Raw genomic sequence first — 20,372 nt, 5'->3', positions numbered from 1 at the left:
GAGGAATGTCAACAGTAGATTGATCTCCATTTTCTGTATCATTTGCTGTTTCTGTCATCTCTTATCTTTTCCTGTTTTCTGTAAGGACCTCACTGTAGTCAAGAATGCTTTCTCTGTGTTAGTAAACCCATTCTTTGCCTTAAAAAAAAAAACACTGTTTTCTATTGTGAAGGTCTGATCTGGGGAGTTTTTATCTTGTTTTTATTGTGACTTCTGTACTTAAAGATGTTGAGAACATGCTCTGTCCTTGCCATGTGCTTTGGGAGAGACAGTGGAGGGAAACAAGGATGTGGGTGCCTTCACAGATCTGCCCACCAAGCATTCTCAGCTAGGTCTGGAAAGTAGTTCTGTTTATCTCATGTCCCATTCCTAATGAACATATAAACATATTTGGGGGTTTGTCTCTCATAGAATAGAGTTATGGATGGAAGAAATGGACTATACATCTGTACTTTACAGGACAAAAGAATGAGTATACATTACCCAGGAGGTTAGAAAGCCTACTAAAAACAGACATAGTGGATAAAGAAGTGACCCCAAGATGAGCACCAGTGGTGCATTCTGTCAGTCCTAGGAAAAACAAAGAGGCAGAGGCTGCAGCGATGAGGAGCTGCAGTCACGGTGGTTGCAATGAGCTGGGCCCTGGAGAAGATCCACGAGATGGCACAGAAGCAGAGGGTGGGCCTGCATTTACCTTCCTTCTATCTTTTAGTCTTTCAGAATCATTCTACGAGTCAGGCCTCCCTGGACCACAGGGGCTAGTCAGCAGGGCACTAGTCTCTCCACACTTGCTAACCAAACAGTAGTTGCAGAGGTTAAGAACTTTTAGTAAAAAAAAAAAAAAAAAAAAAAGCATTATTCACAACATTGGCTCTCTACCTTCTGTCGTCTGGGGCTAATAAATCATTCTTTTGTGTATAATCCAATTAGGACTTTGTTGCAGAAATACTGCTTTTGTTTTGTCTGGCAAGTTATGGGCCAACAATCCAGAGTTGAGCCTTTATCTAGAGAGGGTTTCTTCTGTACGTTCATTGTTTACATCTCTACACCCTCCTTTAGAACAATTAGATAACTATGTCCTATAGTGAAATCAACATGCTTGCTCATATTTTCCATTTTTAATATTCCTCCCAGGGGGCTGGAGAGATGACTCTAGTTAAGAGCATTCTCTGCTTTTGCAAAGGACCCAGACTTGACTTCAAGCACTCACATGGCAGCTCTCAACCACCTGTAACTCCAGTTTCATATCTACATAGGCATCTGTACTTACATGATGAGTATGCCCTTCACAGGAACACAGACACAATTCAAATTAAAACTTACCCTCTTAAAGAGAATCACCATGGCGGACAGACTTAAGGATGCTCATAGACTGGTCTCAAAAAAATGGGACATGATTCTGGGTTAGCTAGATAGGCCTCAGATGATCACAAGGCAGTGTTCTCTCTTGGAGTTGGGGACCAAACCCCCAGGCTTTATACTCACAGGTAAAAGCAAAACCCCTGAGCTGTACCATTAGCTCCATCGCTTTAGCCAGTGAGCCTTGCAGTGGATAACAGGCAGCTGCAAAGTAATACACCGATTAGCTTAAGTGACTCAATTACAAAGATTTGTTAGAGCAGCAACAGAAAACAAATACTTTAAGGTCATGACCCCTTCTCCTGCGATATAAACAGGGGAGGAAGATCCAGCTAGAGTTATAGGCAACATCAGTTAATGGATAAGTTTGACAGAATTAATGTGCTGTGACTTTTTATGTTCAAGTTGAACTGCTCTAAGAGATTAGCTTAATACTCAGAGACAATCTATCTGGGAGTTAACAGGGATTTGAGTGAACCTTGTTCTCTCCAACTCTCAGTGTCCCAGTAGCCCTCCTAGAAACAGAAGGGAAGATACCTTGAGCTTCATGAATATACCTCTCTCTCCACCTTTTAAAAACACCAATGCAGTTCTGGCCAAGTGCCAAGCACCTTTCAGCGCATGGGCATGAGCAGTTGGCTCTGTGGGCGCTTTAATTTGCTAGCACATCACAACAGAGCACTGTGGACTGCTGCTGTTCACTTCTTGTAGTCCTGGAGTCAGGGAGTCCAAGATCAAGATCTGGCATAAGTGACTTCTGTGGAGATGCCACGCTCATCAGCTGGTGTCAGCACAGTCCTCATCATGTGTGCATCGTCATGCTTGGGTACCAGGTCAGCTTTGTTTATAACAATGTTCAAACAGAGCCCCTCTGAGCACAAAGACTGCTAAGCATATATTCTTAAAGTCTAAAATGAAAACAAATGTTTACCTTTACATTCAACATTGGTGCATAAAAGAAATTTCATTGTTAATTAGCTCTCAAATAATAATAGTTATAGGATCAAGACGTGCCCAGAGTTTTGTTAATAAAAAAGAGAGAATGGGAATTTGTATTAAGCCCTGATAATAACTACAATACTTAGTACTGGAAACAGAATCATGTGAGAAAATGCACTGAGTGTTTGCAAAGACCATCAAACAGCATTGCAAGCTATTCAAACGGTGACCTAAAACTGGTAACTTCTCAAGGCAAACTGCTGCCGTAGCCATACTTGTTGAACCATAAGGTTTAACTGTAAGGGTAGAGGTGAGCTCCCAAGAGGCCCTGAAGAATAAAGCTCTTACTGCCAGTAAGAGTGAGGACCCCTGCAGCACCAAATCCATACACCTGAGTATTTCCACTGTCAGGAGTAATCTGAAGCCAAATGAAGTAGGAACACTTCTTAGCGACACCAGGTTGTGCGTAGCAGTGCGTATACAATGAAGGTATAATTTGAATAGACTGTTGGTTGTTCACTTTTTTTGCTCAGATCTCAGCCCCAAGTAGCACCCCAAATATCTGCAGAATCCACAACCATTTCTCATAGCAGCAGAAAAGAAGTCCAGAAGGATGGACATCAGACAGAAGACTCAACAGCTTTTATCCTTTGAAGATACTTTAATTTTGCGGTTATTGATGAATTAAAAAACACATTTTCAGCATTTCCTAGCTATAGTAGCGCATAGGAAATTGCACTCTAAACGAAGAACTAATTAATGAAATAACACACCTTACGTCTTACATTGAAAGCTTACAGTTTACAAGGTGCCTTTACATACATTATTTCATTTGATTCTTACAACAAGCAGAAGGAAAAAAAACAGTCAGTGGGAAAAGATAATCTATTTTTAGGCTTACAATGAGCTTTTTTTTTTTTTTTTCAGACCAAGGGGCAATCAATACAGGTACATACCAAGAACAAGACAGCAATACCCATAAGCCACGGCATCTTTTTGGTAGGCTGACATTTTGATATCAAGTGTATATTTAGCATCAGAGGGAGCAAGGAATGGGACAGACAAGGCCTTTATGATAGTCAAAAGATTTTCAGCACACTGTCAGAGGTAAGAGGAAGGACGCACAGAAATGTGTCACTGTACAGAAACTTAGGCCAAAGCATGATACCCTTGAGAATATCAGCTAAGAGGGAACCCTGACCTAACTCAGGGAATCAGAGGATCCCACAAAGTGCCTGTTTTTGCCCTCTGTCTGCACAACGCCACTCCAGCCAGCTTCCCCGTCAGTATAGGGCTCTGTCCTATACAATACCATCTCTTGATTTATTGGGCAAAACAACATTTCTTCTATCTTATGTAATTTAATTAGAATAAAATACTGGTTTTTGCCACCAACTTAATATTTCAAGTTTTTAAAGAAAATCTTTTCAGCTGTGGCTAAAAATGGAAATTTTAGGCATGTTAAAAATATTTCAATTTAGTGTACTAGGTTAGTCAGAAATAGACCCCTTGACACAGCTGATGGTTTATTCATGTACTTCAGAGACAGTAAAATGGAATGGCTCTAAAGCCCCAGAAACCAATATATGCCTAGGGGTCATCTACCTGGGTAGATTCTAAACGGGTACTAATAATTTATAGAAAAAATATTTTTAGGATTCATAGAAATCTGTTCAATTTTTGAAAACTAAATTATAATAATCAAATTGCCATCCCCACTATTTACTGAAATAATTTTACAATAATATACAACACTACCAGAGAATTTGTAGCATACATAGAACACATGATTAGCATGTACTTGGGTTTAAATGAAATACAAAAAAGTAAATAAAGTATTTTATACAAATGATGCTTTTAATTTATTAACACAATGATATATCTTTGTTACATAAAACTTGCTACAGCAGAATATTTCAATTTTTCTTGCACATTTTAAATACAGGTGGACCAACTGAAATCATTATTTGTTATTGTGGGACACTGCCATGCAGAAACACTTAACAACCAAAACACATGCAGATAGGCGGAGAGGTCTCAGAGAGGATTTTCAATGTCTTCAAGGGTTGGGTGAAGGTGTGGATATGACGAGGAGTGCTGTCAATGACCTACCTGCACCAGTAAGGAGGCAGATAGAGGTACTATATACATCAGGGGTGGTCTGACTTACAAACAATCTTGGAGATTGATCATGAAATGAAATATTTTAAACTATTTGGGTGAGTGGATTATTTAAGGTAGGTCACTGATACAGAGATAAAATGAGTGAGAAAATTAAAAGTAATGAAAATATAGTAAAAAAAAAGTTAAGCCATTTATTCACAAAGGAACACTGAACTAAATGTGCAAGAGTGCTTGAAATTTCCTCATAATGGCAACATTGTTAAGTCAATTGGCAAAAAGTATAGAAAAATTAAGGAAAAGCAAATATGAAAACTGTATCTGCATGATCATACACTCTGTCTATAAAGGAGAAAGAAGAGGTTAGCAATTCTGACGTACTTAAAGATACCACACCTCAAAATGAAATACAAATGTGGCAGTTTCGTAAGCTTTGCCTTCTCCTGTCACTGGCCAGGCGGGACACATGTCAAAGCTGCGACAGTGCTGTCTTCTTCCCTCCAAAGAGGAAGCAACAGCAACTGCTTTGCTTTTTCTCCTACCTGTTACGAACCAAAGCAAACAGAAGAGTTCCCTTAAAGGAGAGGGCCTCTAAGCTGCAAGCAGGGATCAAGGCTTCTGCTGACTTAGCATTTTTCCAAGTCCATGTTTGCTTTCTTCCCTTGAGAGCCCACGGAGGGGGACTGAGAAACCTCACAAAGTGTCATTTATCAGTCACGCTTTCCTGAAATACTGGCTAAAGGCCCCAAAGAAGAGTGACATCTTAGACACCTTAGGCCTCTCTCCTAATACACAGAGAAGCTGGTACCAAGGAAGACAGCTGGGGCGAGGAGCCACGCCCTCACTGCTCCTGACAACTGCTGTGGAGAGAAGCCTCTCAGGAGGCCAGGGACGAAGCCTCTCCCAGGAACCCTCACTGCTCATCTGGGTGCTCGACTCACTGCTATGTCAGTGAGTCCTGAAACGTCATCTTCATGTATGCAAATCCCCGTGCTGATAAGACATCCCATCTTCAAAATTACTAAGAGTTTTGGCAAAACCGAGTCCAAGCTACTCAAAATAAAAATAATCATCAGAGTTTATCTTCAAGCCACTGGTCAGCAAAAATATCACTCAAAACTACAAAAGCAACGTGTAGCTCTCCTTCTAAATCTCACACAGCCATAACACTGCCCATCTGAAACACCAGGAAAATAAAGGGAGACTGGTCAGAGAGGTGAATGAGAAGGATGTAGGAGGGTGGAGAAAACCAAACGAGGAGGACGTGGTGTACACCGTGTCACGGCAGACAATGCTGCAGGGCGGTGCCTGGGTACACAGGTGGTTGCAGAGCGCACACTGATGACGCAGGAAAGACCTCACGCAGTTGCTGGAATGAAGGGATTGGAACCCGCTCCAACAAGCAGGTCTCGGCTCCACCTTCCACCTCCACAGCGTGCAAGGACTGAGTGTGAGCTTGGGGTGATCTTTTTCCTCTCTAAAATTCACAAAATTCCTTTCCACATTTTTCTGTTATAGACACACGGATTTCTTCTTCTTCATAGTCATCGAAGTTGCTGGTATCGCCAGAGCCTCTGAACTTTGGTATGAATGGAGCCTCAACCTGCAATTGACATCAGGAGGAAAGTAAGAGAACAACTCCTCAGACACTTCCAGACACCAAGAACAATGACTTCCTAGCATGCATCACACTGGCATCTTTAATCACAGGAAGTGCTTGAAGTGTGAGCACTACAAGTTAGCCAGAACCTCACATTTTCACTGGAGAACCACAACCAAATACCAGAACAGTTTCCAGACCATTCAGTGAAAAGCATCAAATGGCTGGCTCTAAGCTCTAGAAAACTTTCCATTTTATTTTATTTTTATCAATTTATTTCCAAGGCTTTCATTATTTTCTTCAACTTCTTTCTTCTGTGGTTAATACATTTTATACTTTCAATGTCTTTTCTAATTCCTAAGCTTACGTAAGACCCCTGACTATGAAAAGTCTAAGTTAGGGAGACATCTCACAGAATCACAGAACTCAAATTCTAAACATTTTCTTTCTGTTGACTCTGGAAATGATGTCTTTCCATAAACTCTTATGGCGTGCCTACTATGTGTGAGGAGAAGCTTTCAGAGCTGTGATGACTGCAGCGTTACTTGGCAGCACTGGGTTTACAATCACAGCTGTTCGCTCTGCCACCATGCCCTCTTCCCCACGCCATAGGAAAGGCAAGGCCGCCATTTTCATCCCTGTTTTAAAGATTACAAAAGAGAGCTGACTGAATTTATATCACTAATAAATGACTAAGGCAAGTTTCAAACTCTCAAGGGCTTTTTCTTCTACGTACAGCAGTGATCTCATTAAGTATTTTCTAGTATATCACTACATGGATATTTATTTATTTATTTATTTATTTATTTATTTATTTATTTATTTATTTATGCCATGACTATCAGTATATCCTAGGTTATAGATAAGACAGACACATGAAAAGAAGAAGGTGACAAATAAGTGTGAGCAGAGATTCTAATGCTCTGTTTCCCAGATGGCCGGCCGCCTTGCACTATGGCCTGGGACCGCCACTGTATCCTACAGACTGGGCCAAGCACACATTGGTTCCTTTCTAGCCAGATGGTGGTTTAGAATCAGACTGTCTCTAGAGAATGATTGTGCTGCCTGAGCTGTCCAGGCCACCTCTTTATTTTGGGCTTGCTTTCTATCTTTCTGCTAGGTACATTTGGCTGTTTCATTGCTCATTGCCAGGAAATAAAGGCTGTGTGTGGGCTATTTAAACATACTGTCTCATTTCTGCACTGCAGTGTGGACAAGTGAAGAGATACGGAAACCAGTATCTACAGTAAGGTAGTTTTTACTCTTTGTGCCTTCTGCTGCTTCTCACGCCCACTTCACTATAACAGATTGATGTGTCCAGCAGCAGCCTCCCAGGATGACCTGGCCTGTTAGCACAAGCTACTTCCAGGCAGTCAGTGTGCTATTTGGAATGGGTCAAGCCCTTCCTGAGATAAAGGAAATCTACATGAGCAGGAGTAAGTCAGTTCTATTACAATTTTAGAAAGATTATTAATAATTTGCTGTGTGATAGAATATATTTGCTGAATACCATCAGAAAATTTTATTTAAAAATATTAGGATGAAAAGATTCAAAATCAGAACTCTGTTTCTTCAGACAGGGTTTCTCTGTGTAGCCTTGGTTGTTCTGCAACTCACTCTATAGACCAGGCTGGCCTTAAACTCAGATCAGTCTGTCTTCCTCACACCAAGGTTTATACATCAGAACTATTAAGTGCTAAGAAACCAGGCTGTGGTTGCACACACCTTTAACCCCAGCACTCAGGGGCGGAGACGGGACAATCTCAGTGAGTTCAAGACCAGCCTGTTTACAGAGTAAGTTCCAGGACAGCCAAGGCTATGCAGAGAAACAAACGACCCCCCAACCAAACTAACAAATCACAATACATGTTATAGAAATAGATACTTAAGTACAGTACTGACTAACAATAAATATAAAGATGATAAAAACAATAATGATTAGCAGTAGGGACAATTTTACAGAAAAATGTCAGTTTTTAAAACTGGCTGGAGAAAACCAAGTTTTTGGGTTTTTTTTAACTAAAATTTATAAGGGACAAATACAAATAATTCTGTATAAGGAAACTTGCAACTATATGGGGAATTTTAAAATTGCCAAGTAGTGCCAGAAAATATTTGAATAAATACAGAGACATAGTATGTTTAAAAAACATGGGGACAAATGTACGATATTATAGTTTAGTACTTGCAAGGGGCTATATCAAGATTTCTCAATAATGTAACGACCAGATGGTTAGCTATTGTACAACAATAAATGTGATCTCTAAGCCCGGAAGCAATCAGGTATCAAGCAGAGGCCTTCCAATGGTTCTGTCATGTGCAGTCAGCACCTCACGGGATGTGTGCAGCAACAAGTGTGAGGCAGACTGACGCGCGTGGCACTGAGGTCACCGTGGGACCACAGGGATGAGGAGTGAGGAAGGAGCTGGGAGACACTCAGGGTCAACACAGGTCATGTCTGCATGGGTGGAGCCCACACCTATACCCGGAATGGAACCAGGACCTATGATCTAGTCTGCCTCGACATTCCTTGCTCCTGTTGAATTCTCTACCTTATCCCACACTTTACAGTAATGATGCTTATATTTACATAGTTTAACAATGTGCTCAAAATCACACTGTAATGCACAATTGATCTGACTCAGGCTCACAGCTACCTACGTCCAGAGTTCAGGGTCTTGGTTGAGCTCTCTCTTCATTTCTCTTCCTCATCCCCTCCTCTTTTCTCTCTCTCCTCTCCCTTTCCTTGCCCCCTGCCCCCACCCTGCCTCTTTCTCTCTTCCTCCCTCCCTCTTCTTTCTCCTTCCTGTTGAAATAGCCTCCCCCTTTCCCAATTGTTCAAAGCTACAAGTTGAACAGGTTCCCTATACAATCTGAATGTATTTAATGCTCTGTACTTTTCCTAGAATGCCAGCACCTGGGAAGCCAAGGTCAGAGGACCCCCCTCCCCCCCAGCAGGGGTGTTAAGGATAGACCTATGTAGTTCTGAACCAACTTGAGTTACAGAGTGAGAATCTGTCTCAAGCAAATGACCCCCACAAAAACCCAGAAAAAAAGGGGGGGGGGCAGATTTTCAAATAGTAATGTGCCGAGATTTGAACCTGGTAAGGCTGGTATCAAACTGAGAAGCTATGTGGCAGCACTGATATTTAAAGCAGTCATCCTATTTGAGGGTCATGATTATAATTAGTAAAATGAAAACATAATTAAACAAAACATGCATTCTTCTTTTAACAGGAAAACCTCAAAGACTGATGAGCACCCCTTTACTGACCATGAAGACCTGTCTTCACTCGAGCAAATCTAGAAGAGGCACACAGCATGTTTTGTGAGCTGGAAAGACTGTTTTAATCACCAGGGTCCTTATTTGTGACTACTTAACAGTGTTGAGCTAATGATGCCCAAAGCACAATCCCTGGGCTTGGTTCTGAGCTTTGGGAGTTGGTGGGGCATGATGACTGTACTGTTTGGCCTTGCTATGTTATTAGCTGAATTTTAAAATTCCTGTATAGCTTTGATTTTAATAATCTTTTATATTTTAATTAATTAGAAAAACTGCTTTCAATATAAAATGGAGTGTTAAATTATTTTTCCTCAGGAAATGTGCTCTGAAGTTGTTCATGAAATGTGGCAAGACTCTGAAACATCAGAAGCTGTGGTTTTTCTGGGGGTGGGGAGGGAGAAAGTTAAATATATACACTTCATCCAAGTTATTTTTAACTTAGCATGCAAGAGTGAAAGGAGAGATAAAGTTAATGGAGCAAAACCTTTTCTTAAATTTCCCAATTTATTACCATGGTAAAGTAATTACTATTAAGTAACACACTGGTGTTATTGAGGCTGTTAACACTGAGAACTTGGGAAATAGATTTGCACAATTGATCTGACTCAGGGTCTTGGTTGGTCTCTCTCTTCATTTCTCTCCCCCAACCCCTCCTCTTTTCTCTCTCTCCTCTCCCTTTCCTCGCCCCGCCCCCCTTCAAAACACTGCTGGCCGCTCCAGCTGTGCTCTATTTAATCATGTGCTCCCCTAGTGTGAGAGATGCATTTACACCTGTTGTTCACACTGCTTGACCCTCTAACACTTCAGAGTCTTCTGGGAAGGAAGGAAGCAAGCAATGAAGCAGATAAGGACATCTAGCCGCTCAGGTACAAAGCACGCACTAGATTCCTTCAAAATTTATTAGCACAGCAGGCTGATTCGCCTTCCATCCCTTGAACTCTGAGGTCTAAACTGGGAGTGAGTCAAGACTTCACTAATCACTTAGCACTTTGAAGAGTACCTAGAACCAGCACAGGGTCTAAGCTACTATTTGGAAGAATGCTAAGCAAATCAATAAAGACTGGAGGACACGCCTGAAGGACAGCTGCATGTATGTTAAGACAGTAGGGGGCGGTTGCATGTGTGTAAAGACAGTGCGACAGTTGAATGCGCAGAAAGATGGGCTCAGTGAGGGACTGAGCCACGTGCAGGCACGTGCACTGGGGCTCTGGCCTGGGAGAAGGATAAAACAACGGAGGTAAAGCTTCTGTCCTCATGAAATATTTTAAAATGAGAGAGCATACAGAATAGCAAGGAAGGACATGCTTCAGAGAAAATGTCAGTGAAGTAATAATCATGTTCTTAAGACCTCAGTGGAATGTGGAGGGCCAGCAACTGGGGAATATCTCTGGGAGTGGAAAAGCAGACATTCAGGAGCCCTCATCTGTGAAAAAAGCTGCAACTTTGGTAAATGTCCACAGCAAGGCTAAAATAAGAAAACATTTCCAGAACTTAAGTTGATTTCTGTGTGGCTATGCATGTGCTGATTTTGGATTATATTCACTTATATCTTTCAAATGTGGCTTTTATTAGTTTTGAAATGCAAGCCTGTAGAATACTGTCTAAAATCCTATTTCCACAGTATTGTCAAGAGTAGTATAGACAGTAAAAATTTACAAGGGAAGCCATATATGTGTTCTCTTTTATCTAAGAGAAGTTACTCTGAAATCCTGCAGAAAATTAGTTTAAAATTAGTTTAAAATAATGATAAATGTGCTAAAGTTGAGAGCATTTCTGCTGTGTGGTAAGTTACACCTTCTCAGGGCACTGAACCAGGGGCAGAGCCACACCTTTCTCTGGTAAATAGCGATCCAGTCCGTCGTGGCAAACCACTTGTGGGTCTTTATGTCGCTCACGCCGTTCTTCAGGTTCCCGAAGCGCTTCGTCAGATCCACCTGCAGCAGGTTCCGCAGAAGGTCCTTGAGGTCAGCGCTGAAGTGGGAGGGGAACCGGACCTGCAAGAACACAGCGGAGGTGAAGCAGTCCCAGCTGCTGGACTCTCCTGTCTGATTCCATGAAAACAGAAAAAGGTAGTAGTGATCTCTAAACACTTTTCATGACATGCCAGTCTCTGCAGTCATCTTAAAGGATGAATGTGATTTAGGCAGAGAGCTAAAACTTCCCTGAAAGCCTTACTTCAGTTGTGTTAGGAACACAAAGTGGTCTCTAGAAAGGTAAAGCACACATGTAGTCACCCAACACTATCAGAAGGCTCGCCCATCTTCAAGAGAGATCCCCTTGGGCCTCATTATGAAAACTTTCAGAGATGTACCATTTAAATTTGTAATCTAAGTGGAACATGTAGCATATGAAAAACATAAGTAAATGTGTTTTGAAAAGAGATCTACCAAGGAGGAATCCGAAAAGGGCTTTAAACACCCACACCACCTTTCCCAGCATAGGACTCCATTACATTTATTAGAGATAGAACGAAAACTTTAAGCAGAATTCTGCTACTGGGAAATAACAGCAATGCTAGGAATACCCAGGAGACACAATATTAAAATTGCAGGTTTTGTTGGGGGCGGGAGGGGCCCTTAGATATGCTACAGGCACGGGTAAGGCAACTGATATGTACGAGGATAAAATTGCTTGCTTAAGACTGCAGACCTGGGGCTGGAGAGATGGCTCAGCAGTCAAGAGCACTGACTGCTCTTCCAGAGGTCCTGAGTTCAATTCCCAGCAACCACATGGTGACTCACAACCATCTGTAATGGGATCTGATGCCCTTTTCGGGTGTGTCTGAAGACAGCTACAGTGTACTCACATACATAAAATAAATAAATAAATCTTTAAAAAAAAAAAAAAAAAAAGACTGCAGACCTAAGAGGCAGAGCTGCAGTTTCAAACAGACATGCTGACATCGGCACAGACCCTCTCTCACTGCCCTGCACCACCGTCATGACTAACAGACTAAAATGGTATCTAGAGTTGTCAAGATGGTGAAAGTTTAGTTTTAAAAATGTTCTGTAATGTTCATCTTTCCTACTAGAAGTAATTACTACAAGATGAGGAGTATTTCCTGTCTACTGTATCAGGAGCTTATGAAATGAACCAGAAGTTCTCGAAAGATAAACACAAAGGGAGTCCTGAGGACAAGTGGCGGTGCTGCTGAAGGACAGGCAGCGGACCTTCCCCACCTCGGGCTGGAAGGGACACCATCTACACCATCACCATGGCACCAGTAAGGAGGCTCCTCAGGACCATCACCCTGGGGTCTGGCAAAGGAGCCAAGTCCAGATATCCCCAGGGGTCCTTGCTTACTCCCATCTGCCCGTCACCATCACAGTCACCTGGGAGTCAATCACTGGTGAATGCCTAAGGAAACTGTGACCTATGAGCCTCACTCGAAAATGTTTTCTCTCAGTGGATCCTAGATATTTATGTAGGCGTGTGTGTGTGTGTGTGTGTGTGTGTGTGTGTGTATGATGACAGAAATGAGCCTGAGGTTAAGGAGATTAGGAGGAAAACAAAGACATGGGGTGCAAATATGGTTCAAGAACAAGATATCCCCACACTGTCTTTGTGAGGACCATCACTTTGTCTGTGTTAACAGTGGCACAACAACCTGGACCAAACACTAATTCCTAAGACAGGAGAGTGACTTGGCCTTTCTTCAAACATGTCCCCGGAGGAAATTACTTTTGCCATTATTACTGCCTATGATGATTTCAGAATGTGAGATCACAAGTGAGGAATCCTGGAGCTGGTGAGAGCCTTTGTTAGGATTGGAACCCTGAGCTCCAGGGTCCCACAGCCTGGTCACTGGGATTGCTGGGGAAACAACTCAGTCCTCTTGCATATTTCTGAGCTGCCAGTATGAGACAGGGCAGATAAAAGCTGAAGTAGTTGTAAAAAGCCGAGGGCAGAATGAGGAAGTCTAACCCACCAGTCCATGGGTTGAGGGATGAGGCTGTTGGAACTGGGCACGGCTGGTGTGGAAAAGGTGTCTGCAGTGTGGCACACACCTCTTCTTGAGTATTTGCTTTGATTTCCCTTAATGTCTCCTGTGACCTTCTCCCATCTTCTGAGACCATGTTAACTCTGAGTTTGCTAGTCATGCACTGCTCAGGTAGACCTGTCTCTCAAGTGACCTACAGACGTGTAGAGCAAGCTCGTAGCAGACGACAAGCATCAGAACTGTCTGCAGTGTTGAAATGCACAGAAAACCCAAGTTTGTGCCTCCAGGGTTGGGTACCAAAGATGGGAACCACACGGGGTGGGCTATGACCACAACTAACTAGCTGTACCCAACAGGTAGACCCGCTCTGATGTTAATAAATATATAATAAATACAGGGATTTAAAACCACTAATTTAAACCTACTCATGTGCTTGGGATCGAGAGAAAGTCCTACTGAGAAAGGTGCATGAATAAATAAGGGCAGCACCAAGATGATCTAGAAGTGTGAACATCACTCCTCACAGACTTCTACTCTGGAGAACACGGGAATCAAGGAAAAGGGTTTTCTGTTATCACTTTGGTTTTGGCTCTGGGAACTGAACCCAGGGCCTGGAGCATGTGGAGCTGGAAGATAACCTTGGACTGTAGCTGCAGCCTTCCATCACAGGGCCTTATACAAGTGGTAGGATGGGACTTGTTTTTACAAAACCAACTGCTTTAGTGGCTTAGGTGACAGATCAAAAGTATATCTAAAAGCACAGCCAAACCGTTTCCCCTGTGTGGGGGACATGGAATCACAAGTTACAATAGCTATCAAGCTATTTATTTTATGTTTGCAATTCCTGACTGCAAAGGTAGGCTCTCGTAATGCTGCCCAGCCTGGACTCAGTCCTGGAGTCAGCGATCATCCTGCCATCCTCAGTCTCCTAAGCACCAAGGATGACAGACGCCAGCACTCCCGGTCAGGTCATCTCCTCAGAAGAAACACCCTGACTTCCAGTCTCAGCTTGAATTCTATACATAGTCTATGACCTAAAAAAATGCATTTACCCTTTTCAGTCTCAATTTGTCCAGTTATAAGGAAATATATTTCATTTGACAGTATGAAAAAATCATTTTACATTTACGAAAGCAACTTTTATTATGCCCAATAGTAATATACTTCCCATATTTTTAAGCATTTCTATTAGATACCACTTTAATCAAAGAAGAAGCCTGGAAAATAGAAAATCATAATTTAATGTTTCCAAAATACCAAAATACAGTCATGTTGAAATTTTGATAGAATGGTAGAAAATGGATGACCCTAGCCATGTGTTAAAGGATCAGCACTGTGCGAGCAGCTGGTATCCTAAGTGACTTGTTCAAATCACTTCCGTCCCATGTACCACTCAGCTCAGGATGAGCACACCTGACAGACTCTTATGCTCTCAGTACCAATTACAGGCTCATGCATTTCAATTTTGGAATAACTATTATTTTCTACAAATTTAAATTTATAAATATATTTATCAAAGGTGAAGTAACATCAAAAAGCAAGTCATTGCATGCTGTCATGGTATCTATCACTTATATTCACTAACTAGTCTTACTGACCCCCCTCCCATTTAGCAATAAAATAATACTAAGTCAAATTTAATATCAGAAGTTATAGAATTGATTTCTGGCTGATGGAAGGAGCATCCTGTTAGTATTCTACAGGTATTGGATTGGGGCAAAGATTATATAACTAGTAAACGTTCTGTGCTCTGAATAAACTTGCTCGGGTTAAAGCAACTCATCGAAGAGCTCACACACTGCACCAAGCAGCACTCTGTCAACCTCTGGTCACAGCATATTGGATTATGTTGTAAGGAACCATTTCTAGTTCTATTTAGTAGAGAAAAAGTGCTATATTAATTAAATTCTCATTTGCACCCTAGGCATTCTAGCAATGTGCTAATACTCACAGGGCCCGAGCGAGGTCCTCAGGGAAAGTGCATCAGCCTGCAGTCCACAAGTGGAGAGAGGACTGGGGCAGGAAAGCCTCTCTGTAAATACAGTGCCTGTCTGTGGGGTCTCTGAGGGAAACCTACAGGCGGGTGCAGAGGGCTACTGTTCACTTCTCATCCTTTTCCTCCCCCAAAGCAGTCATTGTTACAACTGTCTGCTCACGAGCCCAGTAAAAGACTATCTGGAAGCAGGTACTGATAGATTAGTAAATCACCAGAACAAAATGTTAACAGATGGCCTAGGTTTTATGAAGACAACACAACTGCTTTCTATTTCACAAGCACATTTAGGGCCGTGGCATAGCTCAGCTAGAAGAGCACTTGTCTAGAAAGCATGAAGAGCTGGGTTTAATCCTGCTTCCAATTTCTGTGTTTGTCAGAGAGCTGGGACCTTGAGTGGTGTCAGTTCCTTACACTGTATGAAACTTCCCTGAAGGCTGTGTGGCTCACGGTGCACAGATCTACAGGATCTACAGACACATGGTTTGTCTGAATGTGAGTCCAGGATGGCACTGTGTGGTAAGGAGAGGGTGCATGGGCGACAAGCCACCAGTAAGAACACTGGGCTTCCTGTGGCTGTCACTGATCTGTAACACCTCACACGTGTGTGCTTTGGTGAGTAGATGGCAGTTAAATGCATCCCCGTGGGCCACAGGTAGCTCCTGCAGGCCTACCAGTCTGTGCCCAGTCTCATGTGGACTTGCTTGGCCTGCCTCTTCTCTGTGTTCATGTGGCTATCTACCTTATGACTGCCACAAATCTAAATCCAATTACCAGTATGTGCTGGGCCTTGTGAGTCACGGAACCTGGAGAGAGACTTTGGGATCCATTCCCAGAGGGAATGTCCTTTGGGCTACTAACCAGTTATCCATCATGTGAATACTAATGTCCCTTCAACAAAAATTAATGAACTCACTGGTCAGTATACATTGATGCATATGCTCCTACATTTCCTGCAGTGTCTTGCTGCTCGTGAAGAACAGAATAATATTTATATTATATATAGTAAACCTAAGACATTTTCAAGTTACATAAGTCAAAGACTCAAATTCGGTTTTCTGTAACAGCTGTTACTTGATTATTCTGTTCTCACATACCATTTTTGAACACAATATTGATTTTTATATTCCCATTGGTAACATAGCCAGATAGGGTTGCTATGGAAACCATACCTGACTCTCATTATACACTTCTGGCACTCAGGCATGAAATGTAAAGACTATATTCAGAAACACAGTGCATGCATTGCTAGGATGGGCACAGTAACTGCAGGATTGGAAATCTTGTCTGTCAGCTGCATTTCCAAGTTGCATCTCTGAACCTTAATAGTCATGAATAATCTGACATTTAAATGCCACCTCCTCTGTTTTTCAAAGGCAAAATATGTGTAGGAGAGAGTATAAAAGCTGACTGACCATCTAATATTCTGTTCACTTAAAAATACCATCTGCGTTAAAATAAAAGAAATTGCTTAATAATTTAATATTCAAATGTATGTATACAAGTGAAGTAATCACTTAATAACTTTTGTTTTATTTTTAACATTGTACCTATTTTATAACAGGGTTTCAGAACAGAATGCAATATTATTGTATTAAGTAATTTGCTTTTGAAAAGATCAGACAGAGCTATTCCTTTTTGTTCTTTTTTGTTGTTCTTTTTTGTTGTTGTTCCATGTAGTAGCCCAGATTGGTCTGAAACTCCTTAACATCTCACCTCTTCTCCCAGTGTTAAGAGCACAGGCACATACCACCTCCTAACATGAAAAAGCAAATCGGAACTAAAACTACAAATATAGAATACCCAAATATAAGACTGAAATTGGATTTTAATGCCATGAGCTGTTAAACTTAAAAGCTAGTTAACATCCAGCCCGGCCTGTATGTACTAAGGGAGGCAGTAACAGCCTTGCAGCATGGACACATCCTTCGGCTTGGACCTGAAGCTCAAACAGTATTATGGGAGAACTGGGGATTATGACTTGTATGTCGCACTGTACAGATTCTAAGATGATGAGGTGGTGACATGGTATGTGACCTCAGGCAGGGACATGGTAGAGACTCTCTAACAAGGAGACAGGATCAGACCCTCAGCCAAGTACGACAGCATCGAACACTGTTGTGCTTCCAAATAAATGATGAACAGCATCATACCATGATGTCATATATTTATGTTATTTTAAAAGTGTGATTATATTTTACATGGTTATCTATTTAGAACATATTCACTTATCAAATACAAAATATTAAAATTAGACATGAAATGAAAAAATTCACAAACAGCTGAAAACATTACCCAAACTGAGGTTGACCTCAACACATGCATGTATTTTAACTGGAGCAACTGTTCTAAGTAAACATAAATGCAGATTACATAGCATCTTTGTCATAATTTGATTTATTTTATGAAGAAGAATAAAAGTTGTATAGTAAAGGTTCAGGAAGTTTATAATTACCTCCATTAAAATATTTAAAACATTCTTATAATTTCCAAATTTCCATTCTGGCCATATTTCTACTCTGCATTAACAAACTATCCTCCTCTTACAGTTTCAATATATCTCAGTTTTCTTAGCCATCTTCATGATCTTGGGCTCTTATTCTCTTCTGAATAGTATTTACTTCTCACATTCTTTCTTTTTAAAGATGTATTTATTTATTTATTCTTTTTATGCATACATGTGTGTACCTGCATGACTTTCTGTGTATCACATGTGTGCAGAAGCCCATGGAGGTCAGGAGAGCATCAGATTCCACAGAACTCAGGACCTTAGCTGCCATGTGGATTCTAGGAACCAAACCCTGGATCTCTGCAAGTCTCTCTCTTCCCACATTCTTCCGACAAAGTCACTCCCTTGTCTCCTAACTTTCACCCATGTTTCCCTTTGTGCACATTAAAGGTTCTTACTGTGATTTCATACTCTGTGATGGCTGAGAGCCCTGAGGCAGAGGCTCAAGCACAAGAGCAGCAGGGCTTCTGCCCTCAGCCCTCAGCAGGAAGGCCGCAAAGCACCTCCTGTATCACCTGTATCGTCAGATTGCAACTCTTTCAATACTAGTCTCAGCTTATTTATTTGCAAAAAGGCTTTGCATTTTACCCATGACAAAGTTAAGGTTAATGTCGATGGTTAGAAAATGTAATAAAATACCAGGACAAAATCCTCCTACTTCTCATAGAGAGCACACACACACCGAGATGTGGAAACAACACTGGGAAGTGGAGGCAGCAATGGTTGGATACAGTCTACTGAGTCATCCCCAGCAGCCTCATTGGGGCCACAATGAACTTAAATATGGATCCTAGCATAAAGGATAAATTACTATGTTATTGGATATTCATGGTACCTTGTAAATATTTAACATTGTGAAATTTAAATTCATTGATGCTAAAAATTGCCGAGTGTGGATCTGGTTGGTTAGAAAGAAATGGAGACTACACTGCTAGGCTGATCAGACTTATCTTTGCCTAAGACGGTCATAAAATATAACAATAATCAAAATAGTAAGTGCATTCATCTCAACAATATTAGTTTGAGCCACAGGTCCCATCCGAGGTATTAAAAACAAAAGGATGAGTAAGGGCCATGGGGTACATGCTAAGCAGAAGGCCCCTTCCTGTGAGTGCTTGGGTTGGTTACAGGCTCCTTTCTGTGGGGGAAGGGCACATGAGTGCCACCCAGAGGGCAATCCAGAAGACCTGACTCTCTCTCTCTCTCTCTCTCTCTCTCTCTCTCTGAACCCAGGTCCCTGGGCCTAGAGAGCTGCCTTTTCCTGCAGAGCTCTCTCTCCCACTCCTGAAGCTTCCAGTGCTGTGCTTTCTTCCCTGTCTACTGAAAATGGCAGCAGTCATTTCAGAGTGGTCTCAAGCAACAGCTAACGTGAGAATGAACGACTCTAAACAAGTACTTTCGGAAGAAAAATTATGGACTAAAAATGAAAAAGGAAAGCAAGAGTGTATGGAGTAATTTTGGACAGCGTTACAAGCTGAGTCCACTCATGGTCAAGGATAATTGTTATTTCCTACTTGCTAGAAATCAGCCCCAATTATAATCACATTAAACATAAGCAATTCTGTTGAACTCAGTTCTGTGAATTCTTCTTAGAAAAGGCCCATCCAAATTATTTTGACTTTTAATTTTGATGTAATTCAAATAAGACATCTGTTTTTAGAACAGTTACATAAAAACAGCCCCTAAAACTCCAACTGCAAATTCACATGAGATCACAGTTCTGGTTTACGGGGATACTGAGAATAATTACAACCACAGCTGGCTGGCTTCTCATCCTAGCCCCGCTGCCTGTGTCCAGCAGCTCCCTGGTCTAGAGCAGCAGTGCAGAGTCTCTGCTTCCCAGCAGCTTAGGCGCTAACCTGACAGCATGACAGGGGTCCAGCCTGGTGCTTTAGCCTCATGCACAGACAGCACGGAGGAAGGAATAGTTAGACTCACCTTTCCAGAAACAATCTTCTCATAAATCTGAATTGGCTGGTCAGCAAAGAATGGGGGATAGCCTGCAGCCATCTCGTAGATCAGCACGCCCAGTGCCCACCAGTCCACCGCCTTATTGTAACCCTGGGATAGAGCAACATCAGTGAACAGTGAGTCACCAGTAATTTCAAAATGAAATGGAAATGTATGAACATGATTGTAGCAGTTTTTCGCAGTTGTGTAGAATAGAATATGATAAATGAATAAAAACCTATTAGGGCAAGTTTAAATGAAGCAAAGAATTTCCAGATATTGGAATGTGTTATAGGGAAGGACTATTAAATCTGAGTTCTAAAAAATCACTGAGGACAACACTGACAATAGAAAGGGAAGTAGAGCAAACTATTACTGGAGGCCCATCCTAGGTCACAACCCTGTACATTAGGTGTGCAATATGCAAAAGTATAGCTAGCAAGGTCAGAAATTCCAAAACAAAAATAGGATTACTGGATGAGCAAATGATGGGGTGACTTCTGAACAGCCTACACTCTGGGATCTGGAGGGAGGGTGAGAACACTTGACACAATCATGTCTCTTTCAGTATCTTTTGAAAAGTTAAAATTGAATGTGGCCTCTAATCAGAAGTAGTGTTCAAGTGCATGTGACTTTTGCTACTTGGCGTGTCTACTTCTCATCTCCTGAAGGCAGCAG

At 41.6% G+C, this 20,372-nt stretch overlaps 1 protein-coding gene across 2 annotated transcripts in view; it reads right to left on the bottom strand.

The window, feature by feature from the left end:
• Nucleotides 1-4,960: 4,960 nt before the first annotated feature.
• Prkacb (protein kinase cAMP-activated catalytic subunit beta) overlaps nucleotides 4,961-20,372 on the bottom strand; it is an 85,664-nt gene continuing 70,252 nt past the window's right edge. For both annotated transcript variants that reach the window (XM_052178977.1, XM_052178976.1), the window contains exons 8-10: nucleotides 19,683-19,805; nucleotides 11,132-11,296; nucleotides 4,961-6,022 (exon numbers count right to left, since the gene is read on the bottom strand). In XM_052178977.1, the coding sequence (XP_052034937.1) occupies nucleotides 5,897-6,022; nucleotides 11,132-11,296; nucleotides 19,683-19,805 (414 nt within the window). In that variant the 3' untranslated portion in view covers nucleotides 4,961-5,896. The remainder of the gene's footprint in view (nucleotides 6,023-11,131; nucleotides 11,297-19,682; nucleotides 19,806-20,372) is intronic.

Source organism: Apodemus sylvaticus, chromosome 4 (assembly GCF_947179515.1).
Source record: "Apodemus sylvaticus chromosome 4, mApoSyl1.1, whole genome shotgun sequence".
NCBI classification, from domain to species: domain Eukaryota; kingdom Metazoa; phylum Chordata; class Mammalia; order Rodentia; family Muridae; genus Apodemus; species Apodemus sylvaticus.
The sequence above is the reverse complement of the archived record's forward strand: the minus strand, read 5'-3'. Positions and strand labels throughout refer to the sequence as shown.